Here is an 11,353-nt window from a genome sequence, read left to right on the forward strand (position 1 = left end):
ATATCAAAAGCCCCCCAGTCCCAGTCTTCAGTCTTCACCGTCTTCACTCACTAGCTTTGTTCGTAAACCTTCCACTGCTGCACTAGTGTAGTAATACGTTGTTCGTTTATTGCAGTGTAGCCAAGTGCAGGTATAATCCAGGTGTTCGAAAAGTCCAGTGTAGTGTAATAGTGCAGACACTACTACATTGGCTAACTAGGTGGTGTGAATGTGTAGTGTAGTATATTTGTGGCGCGAAAATGAAACTTTTATCACAAATGTCACATCTTGGTAGATATTTTAGATAGATCATTAAAAATTTGGCAATATTTGATTTTACTCTGAAATGGCTGATAAATTCGTCTTCCTCACAGTTTCGAACAAGTTCTATAAAATTTGTAATGCACTTTCTTTTATTTTTTTGGAAACAGGTCTCCAATAAAACATGAATTTTTTTTTTTTTACGAAGGTAATCTTCATCATCTGATTCCTATTCGCTTCCAGAGTCACTAAATAATTCACTCATCACAAATATTTTCTCATTGATTTACAATTAGGTTATGCCAGTTTAAGTTTACACAAATTGAATTAACGAACAGCCAAATGTTTTCTCTAAAAGTGGTGCACAATTATTATTTTAGTCTAACACTAAAATCCACTACACTACACTACACTACACGTTGTGTAGGTTTACGAACAAAGCTATTGTATACCTTGAGGGCTTTCGTTTTGGCAAAAATAGTACTTATTAGCAACTAATATCAGTTCAGAGTAACTCCAAGTTATTAGCTACCTTCGAGCATAGCTACTATCAGTTACTGAGTTACTATTTTTACCAAATCGAAAGACCCTCCCTCTTGTATACCATTTCCACTACAAAACATGTAAATTTCCATAGACCATAGACATAGATTTATACTATTATAGATCTATGTATATTTTCATGTTTCTAACCTCTTTGTCTTTTTGAAATATTTCATTTCAAGAAACCCAAAAAGTTCTTCATTTGAACTATTTTATACTTCTGTATTTTCAATTTTAATAATTTTTCCAGATATACTTAAAAACGATAAAAGTATGGATGCAATAAATAAAATTAAAAAAATTCAAAGAAATTTAAAAAAGTTACAGCATACGGTATTTAAAGAGACAGGATTACATTGTGATTCAAAACCAACAAAAGTAATAAATCTAATTTATTTGTATATAATAGTGAAAATGTTTTTTTTAGAATTTAGTAATTGCCAACTCTGGTTTAGTTAATGGATTGTCAGAAGAAATAATTTTTGAACATTTTTCTAACTATGGTTCTCTAGAAAACATATTATTACTTCCAGGAAAATCTTGCAGCTTCGTGTCATATCAAAATATTAATTCGGCATGTCGTGCATTTGAAAATTGTAATGGCAAATTAAATATTGCCCAAGACGATAAACCTGTATATCTCTTATATACAGGAATCTTGCCAAAAGTTAAATCGAATATAACATGGGATAAATTACCGCCTGGTTTAATAATTTTACAAAATTTTATTTCTGTTGATGAGGAAGTAGAGTTGTTGAAATTATGTAATTTTGAAGAAAATTTGAGTTTAATGAAAAATAGACAAGTTAAGCATTATGGATATGAATTCAGATATGACATCAATAATATAGACAAAGACAAACCATTAAAGGAATCGATTCCCAATCAGTGTAAATTTTTATGGGATCGATTGCAGGAAACATATAATTTGAATTTTCGACCTGACCAATTAACCATAAATCAGTACAGTTCAGGGCAAGGAATACCACATCACATAGACACACATAGTGCCTTTGAAGATCCTATAATATCATTATCATTACAGTCGTCAGTTGTAATGGAATTTAAAAACGATGAAGAACATATATGTGTTCTTCTACCTCATAGATCTTTAACTATTATATCTGGTGAGAGTCGATATAATTGGACACATGGGATAATACCAAGAAAATTTGACATAATCCATTCTAATAATAGTTTCACCAGCTTGGCAAGAGGTAAGCAAATACTATTAACAATATGTTGTCTCAATAGGCCTTTTGTCTGCCGTTGCTAAGAAGTGCACGCGAAACCGAATGCTTAATTCAGACTTTCTTCTGCCTAGAAATGAAAAATAAATATAATAAAAGATAGTTAATATCTAGTAGTTAATTATCCCATGAAGAACTAACTTCATAAATATCTAAAAAGGTGGCAAACACCCCATTATATAAAATTTGTGGTGCTACTAGCAATACACAACAGGCCTATAATTTTAAATGGTTAGTAAGATATATCTTTCATATCAAAAGTATTGTACATAATTAAAAATTTACAATGTTAATAGCATTATATACTTTCAGGATTGAGAACATCCTTCACTTTTCGAAAAATTTTGCAAGGTGAATGTAACTGTAGTTATAAATCGAAATGTGATTCTTATAAAAAACATGCAGCCGAATCTGCTATAGAGAACATAAACGCTTCTCAGTTAGAAAAACTACATGTACATGAAATTTATGAAAACATCGCTGCACATTTTAGTGATACTAGGCATAAACCTTGGCCAAACGTACTGGAGTTCGTACAGTCATTTGAGACTGGATCTATATTAATCGATGTTGGATGTGGCAATGGAAAATATCTCGGTCAAATTAAGAATAGTTTTGGTGTGAGTTAAATCTTCATAATACATCTTTTTAGATGAGCTTTAGCGAATGAGCAGTTTTCAGCAATATTCAATGAAATATACAAAGGCATACATTAAAGTATACAGTTTTTTCAATTGAATCTTGCGTAGAATATGAAATTCAGTATATGATAGTTAACTTTACATAAAATTGTTAATTGTATTACAGGTGGGTTGCGATCAAAGTTCAGGATTGATCAATATTTGTAAAGACAGAGGATTCGAAGTGTTTGTCAGTAATTGTTTAAATATACCACTAAGAGATAATATTGCTGATGGCATTCTTAGTATAGCCGTTATACATCATCTGTCAAATGAGGTATACTTTTGAAGCATCATGATATTTGGAATTGCTCGATATCTAAATTATGTTATAGGATAGAAGATTACAGGCAATAAGGGAAATAACAAGGGTGTTAACTATTGGTGGTAGGGCTCTAATATATGTTTGGGCAAAAGATCAATGTAAGGATAAGGAAAAAAGCAGTTACATAAAACAAGATAGAAAAAATCGGAGAAGCGAACCAATTATAACTAATATAGAAACGAATCAGGAAGTGACAGTTTTGAATGGAATTTCTTTACCAGTTCATACAAACAGGACACAGTTTAAACATAGTGACTTATTAGTGCCGTGGAAGTTAAAGAATCAGTATCATTCAGACGATACATTTTTGAGATATTATCACGTCTTTGAGGAAAAAGAATTGGATGATTTATGTAAAAAAGTGAATAATTTAGAAATTCTCAAAAATTATTATGATCAAGGAAATTGGTGTGCGATAATTAGAAAAATTTAATAAACATAATATTTTAATGTTTTTTTTTTGTTCAATAATCAATTCTTCAGATAAAAAGAGCAATTGAGGTTATGGTTCCATTTACCAGGGGCATAGTGTCGGTATTTACATAATTTTATTCATCAAAATTATATTACAAATTAGTCATTTTGGTTGATAAGAAGTTGTTATTCTGCTTTATACAAATAAATGCCTACTGATTAGTCATAAATCCAGTCCAAATTTCATCCAACACTGCATATTTTTTCCACTAACTTAAATAGAAAAAAATTACAGATTTAATGAAATGTTACTTGATATAATAATATTAACATTTATAAACGTAGTATTTACTTATGGGACAACAATTAATTATAATAAGTGCAATGGAATTGAAGCGTTGTTAAAAAATAATTACGATTGTCTCTATAATCCTGACGAATATTTAAATGTGGTAAGTAATATATTATCCAAATCAAATTTTTTGTATCTTTAGCGTAGTTATAATTTATTTAATCGTTAATGTGTTTCTTCATTAAATCTATCAAAGAATTAGTTAAGTTTTTATTTTACCTACTTATAAACTTTAAATTTTTCAATTTTTATTTCATTAAACAAGGTGTTTTTTAAGTCCACGACAAAGCTTCAGACAATTATTCCATGCATTATTATTTATTAACAAATATGCTAGCTAGTGACAGAAATACGAAGTACCACTACAAACAAGACCTAGTGTATTAGAAAAACGAAAGGCCCAGTATATTTTACTTTTATTGTGTACTACAATTTTTTAATTTTGTTTTTTCATATTCCAGCTTATTCCGACTTATTCTAATATATTTTATTTAATCGAGATTCGTGAAATAAACATAGTAATCAAAAGCTTATAGCATTTGAATAATTTTTGTAGTTCAAGTGAGTGTTTTTATTTAATTCATTGTAGCTGCTTAATTTTTTATTTTAATAACAAAAACATTACACAAGTTTATTTTTCCTTTTTTAATGAAAGGCGATGAAATGTGTCCGAAAATATAATTAAAACATCACAAGTGCAGTAAATCAGTAATTGCAGAATTAAAAACATGTATTTTAAGAGATGGTCCTATTTGAAAAAATGAATTTGATGGTAAATTGAAAAAAATCTGACAGGAAAATCTTTCCAATTTTATTTTTATTTAATTAGCCTAAAATTAACTAAGTATTTCTGCTACATAGAAATTAGTTTTAAGACATTTCCTACAACTCTTAGTACCACACTTTTTTTTTATATCGAAGAATAACGGAGAAAATAGGGGTGACATTTATATTGTATAATACATTTATCTGTAGCTAGTGCGATTTTTTTTCTATTTAATGTTTTAGCCACAAATGATTGCTAGACATGGGTATCCATCAGAAACGCATATAATTACGACAGATGATGGTTATTTGTTAGAAATCCATAGAATACCTGGCTCTAAGTCTGGCAAACGAGGTGGCCAACCTGTGTATCTCCAACATGGGCTTTTAGGAAGTAGCGCAGATTGGTTAATGAATGGAAATAACTCTCTAGGTAGATATCTTAACTTACTTGAAGTATTTCCTAGAAACTAATTTCTGTTATGGATATTTAGGTTTTTTACTGGCTGACCAGGGTTACGATGTATGGCTGGGAAATGCAAGAGGCAATACTTATTCAAAAGCTCATATTTCTATACCTAAAGAAAATTCTAAGTTTTGGAATTTTAGGTAGGTAATACTGTATATTAAAAATAATTTTATTGAATTGATTCACTCTTACATTGAAAGCTATTATAGTTTCGGTATTTTTACATAAAATATACTTGGTATTAATAATTAAGTAAGAAGTCAAAATTTGATTCATTTGATTTTAGTTTTAAATAAAAAGTTGAATCCTGAAAATAAGATAAATATAAAAATTATAATAAGATGTTACTTTTGGACAAAATTAAATATTTATCTACTAAACTAAAATTCATTAAATTTCATTCTAAAAAATAAAGGCACTATAGAAATAAACAGATATGTATTATTCTTAACCAGAAGTGGTAAAAATAGTAAATATGAAAAAAATACTTATTTTCCGCAACAGTTTCTAGAAAGTATTAATATTTGTTAGATTTAAAATTATTTCCCTCCATTTAAATAAAATGTGGTACATTTGTTAAATGGAAAATTAAGAAAAAGACATATGATGACTATCGACTAGATGTACTGTTATTTGTACAACATTCGTAATTATTATCTCAACTATAATTATAAAATAGTGATTTATTTTTTGTATGTTGCAGTTGGCACGAAATGGGAATGCATGATTTGCCAGCCACTTTATATCATATAAGCAATATCACGGAGAAACCTAGAGAAATTATTTATATAGGACACTCGATGGGAACAACAATGTTCTTTGTACTCTCCTCCCTAAATCATGAAGTATCAAAAAATGTCAAACTAATGATCGCCTTAGCACCAGTGGGTTATATGACACATATAAAGTCTCCAATAAAATATTTGGCACCATTTTCTTCTGATTTTCAGGTTAGTGTTACCATGAAGATTGTGATACCATTTTGAAAGCTCATTTACAATACAGGGTGTTTTTTATTGGACGCAATAATATTGTTATTTTAGTAACCGTTGGAGGCAGACTGAGAGTTATATTTCGTGTGTAATAATTCCCTAGAGAGAAATAAAAAATATCTTTAAAACTCAATACCAGTATAAATTGCATAAAGTTTCTTAAAATACGAGGTTTGATCAAAAGTTATGGGAATTGTTAATTTTTTCAGAAAATATTTATTGGATATTATATTTTTATCCCATTCCCTTCAAAGTAATCGCCCTGCGGTATTATACACTTATGTCAACGAATATATTTTATCATTAATAAAATCCCGGCTGTAACATAATATCGTCACCAAAGGCCTACTTTAACATTTTGAATGCTGCACTGTCTTACTCATTGCCTCACTAAAGTGCTACGAATACACAAATAAAAGAGTCAACTCAATACACAATACAACATACTTATTTTTTGATCAAACTAGTTGACCCTGCGACACATAAATAAATTTTTGCTCATAATGATGTATGTATTTTTAAAGTTCAATTTGATATTAACCAAGATCTCAGGGTTAGCCACCCCATTGTAATTTTTTTCGAAATTCATCACAAAAGTTCCCAATGTGGTTCTAGAAATCATTAAAAAAATCAGTATGGATCTCACGCTTCATTATCAAATTTTGATCACTTTAATTTTCACGAGCCATCGCTATGTAAAACACACATTTATGATAATATTAATCAAAGTTGCTTTATAACTATTTTTTTTTGCAGTGGTTGGCAAAATATCTGGGATTAAATCAATTTTTACCAAATAATAAAATACTCAAGTTTTTAGCTTATGACTGCGAATTGTTTGAAATAGACAAGAATATTTGCGAAAATTTTATATTTGCTTTATGTGGTTTTGATAAAGCACAATTTAATCAGGTATAAATATATACTTTACTTATAGAATCAATTTCGAACTTTCATACAAACATTTTTTGTAGAAAATGTTACCTCTCATCCTCAAAAATGATCCTGCGGGTACATCTACTAAAACGATAATCCATTACGCGCAGGAAATTAAAAACGGTGGCAATTTTCAACAATATGATTATGGAATTAATGGTAATTTGATTGCGTATGGCACTGCAACACCACCGAAATATAAAGTAAACAATATGAAAACGCCTGTATATATGATGTATGGAGAAAATGATTGGCTGGCTAGTTATGTGGTAAGATTTTTCAACGTTTCTTTAAAATATTAGCATTACACTATGAACATTTTATAACATTAATTTTGGATAACGTTTCAGGATGTCCAACAACTAGCTACAAACATTTCAAGTTTAGTTGGGTTGTACAAAGTTAAACTGGAGTCGTTTAACCACGTTGATTTTTTATTTGGGAAAGATGCCGAACAACTAGTTTATCGACCTCTCATGAATGTTATGCTTAATTATACAAAATATTGAATGCACCTTTGAATTTGTAAGAATATTTCAAAATAAATACAATAATAGATGATGGCTATACTTATTTTTTTTATTGTTATTAGGCACTTTCACTTTTACATAACAATACACAATACATTTATTTGTCTTTAAAATGACATTTTTCTCAAATGTACTATTTGGTCCACAACTTCGAATATACATATTACAGTTTTCTGATCGATTAAAAATAATATACGTTATCTTTATATATATTGCATATCATTTTTGGCCCTTTGACTAGTTTACGGAGGCACAATTGATTAAATTATTTATAATACACAGCACACATGTTAAAATCACAAACTAGTACAAGATATTTAAACATTTTATGTAAATATACGTCATTTAAAAAAAAATAAGTACATACTTTGACAAAGGAAAAAAAATATGAAAAAACTAAACAAAAGTTTGACGTCACTAATAATATCATTTCATTTTTGGTCTTACAGTACATATATTCTGACAAATTTAATCCTTATCACTTTTACATATTTTGTGTTTTCATCACTTATTCTAATAGAATCATAAATTGATTTTTTGCTAAACCTATTGAAAAATACAGGGTGTCTCATAATTAGCTGCCATCCCTGTACAGGCCGATTCTATGATCAAAACTAAGTAAAAATGTTCATATGAACATGGGTCCAGAAATGCTTCCTAAGGGCACAGGGACCCATTGAAGAGGGAGGAATGGAAATCATTTTTTTTGCAATATCTCTTAATCGCGTTGTGATAAATGAATGAAATTTGGTATACACAGCTAAATTTTGATGAGCAATTTGATGGACTAATCCATTTATTTCCACAAGGTCCATTGGGGTGGGTACGGGGGGGCCCTTGGTACTTTGCGTGTGTAACTTTTTCATCTTTGACTTTTTAACAAATTGGACAGCAAATTCCGTTTTCCCGAACTGTTTTACGTTAAAAAGGTACTCTTGTTTCAAATCGTTATCTTTAACGGTTTCTGAGAAAATCGCTCTTGAATTAATCCCACTTTGGTCAATTTCATAGTAATTTAAACAAAAAAAAATAATAATAATTTTCCTTTCCTCTCTTTTCCATTTAAAGGATTAATTTTTATTTAATTTAATTTTTTATTATTATTTTTTTATTAAAATTAGATTAAATTTAAACAAAAAAATTTTTTTTGTTTAAATTACTATGAAATTGACCAAAGTGGGATTAATTCAAGAGCGATTTTCTCAGAAACCGTTAAAGATAACGATTTGAAACAAGAGTACCTTTTTAACGTAAAACAGTTCGGGAAAACGGAATTTGCTGTCCAATTTGTTAAAAAGTCAAAGATGAAAAAGTTACACACGCAAAGTACCAAGGGCCCCCCCGTACCCACCCCAATGGACCTTGTGGAAATAAATGGATTAGTCCATCAAATTGCTCATCAAAATTTAGCTGTGTATACCAAATTTCATTCATTTATCACAACGCGATTGAGAGATATTGCAAAAAAATGATTTCCATTCCTCCCTCTTCAATGGGTCCCTGTGCCCTTAGGAAGCATTTCCGGACCCATGTTCATATGAACTTTTTTACTTAGTTTTGATCATAGAATCGGCCTGTTCAGGGTTGGCAGCTAATTATGAGACACCCTGTATATGTATTTCCATTTCTAAATGTAAATTATTATTAATTTAAATGCCATTAAACATGTAAGAGAAATGCTATATGTATGTGTTCTACATATTTATTTTTATTTTATAAAGTACATACCTACAATTATACAAACTATAAGCAAAAAATGAAAACGGTGATTCTTATAGAAATTATTCTTATAGTTTTTTGAAAATTCAATATTAGTAGTGTTGGGATCACTTGGTTTCCGATTATTGAAATAATTTGGTGTTGGTAGTAACCAGTTTTTATTTTTCATCTCTGTTGCACTGATCCATATTCAACGGACAAGTGACAAATGATGTAAAGTAATTTAGTTGAAGCTGTTTTAATTTGTTGAAAAATGCAAATAAAAAAAGTTGATTGCAAGTAAAAGTCACTCAAAGTTTTTAGGCCTTTGGAGTTTAGATTTTTTTTGTAGATGGTTTTTTGTTATTGGTAACAAGTGTAGTAAATTTTGAAAAACATTGTTTAAAAATTAACTGAGGTTCAATTGCAAAAGTTAAGTTTTTGGAAATTTCAATTTGAACACCCTGTATTTCGGGAACAAAACATATCCCGATCCATGTTTATGACCGCCAGGTAAAGTTTCACATAAGTAATTCCTTTTTTAAGTATTTTGGAATTCTATTGATGACATTAATTTAAAAAAAAATTGTAGGTAACATTGCTTACAGTCATGGGCGTAGCAGGGATTTTTTTTTGCTTAGGGTGGGCCCATGGCTGCAAGCTGTATGGAGGCCTAAAAAAAAAGCAATCAGCAACTTACTGATTTACGGATATAAAATTTCAAACACCTAAACACGTTTTAATTTGATGATATTGGATCTTCTTTCTTTCAGGGCTGGGCCATGCACACCCCTACCCCTCCCCCTAGCTACGCCTATGCTTATTGCTTACCGTCACTACAGAATAGTATCATAAGTTCTGTTTTAAACACAAAATATGTATCCAATCTTAAGTTAATATCAGAATAAATCGTATGAATAATTTACCATTAGCAGTCGCATTTTTTTGAACAATGAAATGGTATGATATTAGGACCTTATTATAATCACATTATATGAAAAAATTTAAATTGCCAACTGACATCTTTGGTAATAAAGTATTAAATGAATTGCACAATTAATTTAACTAGAACAAAGTAGACTATTTGTTTTACGGTCAAAGAAATTACCCAGACAATCATCTATAGAGGTCATATTATGTTTAATGAGAAATTTCTGTTGCTTTCTTCTTTTTCGGTTAAGTACTTCGCTAATAGGCCTAAGTTCTGGTAACTTTTCGTTAACTCTGCGAGAAGGGTGGATTTTCTTTTGGTGTTTCTGCAGCAAGAAATTTCTCGTGAAAGATGCATTACAGTCAGGACATTGAAAAGGACGCTCACCTGAAAAATATTTTGAATAATTTTAAATAGACTAAAAACTGCAAATAAGTAAGCATTCTTATGGTTCAGTCAGATTATTACAGAAAGTGTTACGTCCGTCATACTCCTATAAAAAAAACAAACAAATTATATACAAACCTGTGTGAATTAAAATATGTCTTTTCAGATCTGTAGACCATCCGAATCTTTTCAAACAGTACGTACACTGGTACTTTTTGATATTGTCAGTTTCATGTTGTCTTTGATTAACGTTAGACTTAATTTTTTCTTTCTCATCCATTGTAACTAAACAAAATTTTAAAGGATTAACATCCTCAATCCCTGAATCGCTTCCCCTGTCTGTTTCATTTACACCTGTATCATAAATCATATTTATTGGATATAAATTCGGTATTTTGTTTTTCTTGCTGTCTACAGAAGTCTGTATTGAGGTTATCTCAATTTGCAAATGTTTAATGGCATGATTTGCAAAATGCTGAAGTAGTGATGAGGCAGAATCAAACGTGTCGTTACATTCAGTACAAATTAAATCTGGAATAAGTATAATTTTAATTTTCTGTAACTAAAAATTCACGAGTCTCACCAAGCGAAGTTTGCATTGTTGATGTACCTAAATGCGGTTTGTTGTTTGGTTATAATCCAAGTTTTATGTGGACAAGGAACTAAGGAGATAATATATATATTTACATTACAATTTATAAATTTGATAAACTAAGTCGAAGTTAATAAAAATATTACAAATTAAAAGCCTCGATGGACTATGAAACTTTTATTTACATTTTTAATTTTTACACTATCGCCATATTTAAACATAGCTGTCACTTTTTACCGGAACATCCGA

At 29.7% G+C, this 11,353-nt stretch overlaps 3 protein-coding genes across 4 annotated transcripts; 2 read left to right on the forward strand and 1 right to left on the reverse strand.

The window, feature by feature from the left end:
- The first annotated feature begins 931 nt into the window (after positions 1-931).
- LOC108912065 (alkylated DNA repair protein alkB homolog 8) lies at positions 932-3,488 on the forward strand. Its single transcript, XM_018717228.1, has 5 exons — positions 932-1,161; positions 1,211-2,000; positions 2,346-2,653; positions 2,841-2,990; positions 3,049-3,488. The coding sequence occupies exons 1-5, from the start codon at positions 1,057-1,059 to the stop codon at positions 3,469-3,471; spliced, it is 1,776 nt and encodes a 591-aa protein (XP_018572744.1). The 5' UTR covers positions 932-1,056; the 3' UTR covers positions 3,472-3,488.
- Positions 3,489-3,571: 83 nt separating this feature from the next.
- On the forward strand, positions 3,572-7,535 carry LOC108912075 (lipase 3). The gene is made up of 7 exons (XM_018717239.1): positions 3,572-3,904; positions 4,813-5,002; positions 5,064-5,178; positions 5,742-5,988; positions 6,787-6,942; positions 7,005-7,235; positions 7,317-7,535. The coding sequence occupies exons 1-7, from the start codon at positions 3,758-3,760 to the stop codon at positions 7,473-7,475; spliced, it is 1,245 nt and encodes a 414-aa protein (XP_018572755.1). The 5' UTR covers positions 3,572-3,757; the 3' UTR covers positions 7,476-7,535.
- A 1,647-nt stretch (positions 7,536-9,182) lies between these two features.
- LOC108911901 (zinc finger protein Xfin) lies at positions 9,183-11,352 on the reverse strand. Of its 2 annotated transcripts, none has more exons than XM_018716979.1 (3): positions 11,096-11,348; positions 10,651-11,043; positions 9,183-10,512 (listed from the first exon to the last, which is right to left on the reverse strand). In XM_018716979.1, exons 1-3 carry the CDS (start codon positions 11,109-11,111, stop codon positions 10,256-10,258), a joined length of 666 nt encoding a protein of 221 aa, XP_018572495.1. In that variant the 5' UTR covers positions 11,112-11,348; the 3' UTR covers positions 9,183-10,255. The 2 variants fall into 2 exon arrangements, with proteins under 2 accessions (XP_018572495.1, XP_018572501.1); XM_018716985.2 differs by having other exon boundaries at positions 10,322-10,450; positions 11,096-11,352.
- Position 11,353: the final 1 nt, after the last annotated feature.

Source organism: Anoplophora glabripennis, unplaced genomic scaffold, assembly GCF_000390285.2.
Source record: "Anoplophora glabripennis isolate ALB-LARVAE unplaced genomic scaffold, Agla_2.0 scaffold6, whole genome shotgun sequence".
Taxonomy (NCBI): Eukaryota; Metazoa; Arthropoda; class Insecta; order Coleoptera; family Cerambycidae; genus Anoplophora; species Anoplophora glabripennis.

What these genes read in the sequence shown, in the direction of transcription:
- LOC108912065 (XM_018717228.1), top strand. Translation starts at nt 1,057, where the DNA reads ATGGATGCAATAAATAAAATTAAAAAAATTCAAAGAAATTTAAAAAAG. An exon ending in AAATTAAGAATAGTTTTGGT is followed by an intron (nt 2,654 to 2,840) that starts GTGAGTTAAATC and finishes ATTGTATTACAG; the next exon opens with GTGGGTTGCGATCAAAGTTC. An exon ending in TACATCATCTGTCAAATGAG is followed by an intron (nt 2,991 to 3,048) that starts GTATACTTTTGA and finishes ATTATGTTATAG; the next exon opens with GATAGAAGATTACAGGCAAT.
- LOC108912075 (XM_018717239.1), top strand. Translation starts at nt 3,758, where the DNA reads ATGTTACTTGATATAATAATATTAACATTTATAAACGTAGTATTTACT. An exon ending in CTGACGAATATTTAAATGTG is followed by an intron (nt 3,905 to 4,812) that starts GTAAGTAATATA and finishes TTAATGTTTTAG; the next exon opens with CCACAAATGATTGCTAGACA. An exon ending in CATTTTCTTCTGATTTTCAG is followed by an intron (nt 5,989 to 6,786) that starts GTTAGTGTTACC and finishes TTTTTTTTGCAG; the next exon opens with TGGTTGGCAAAATATCTGGG.
- LOC108911901 (XM_018716979.1), bottom strand. An exon ending in ACATATTTTAATTCACACAG is followed by an intron (nt 10,513 to 10,650) that starts GTTTGTATATAA and finishes AATATTTTTCAG; the next exon opens with GTGAGCGTCCTTTTCAATGT.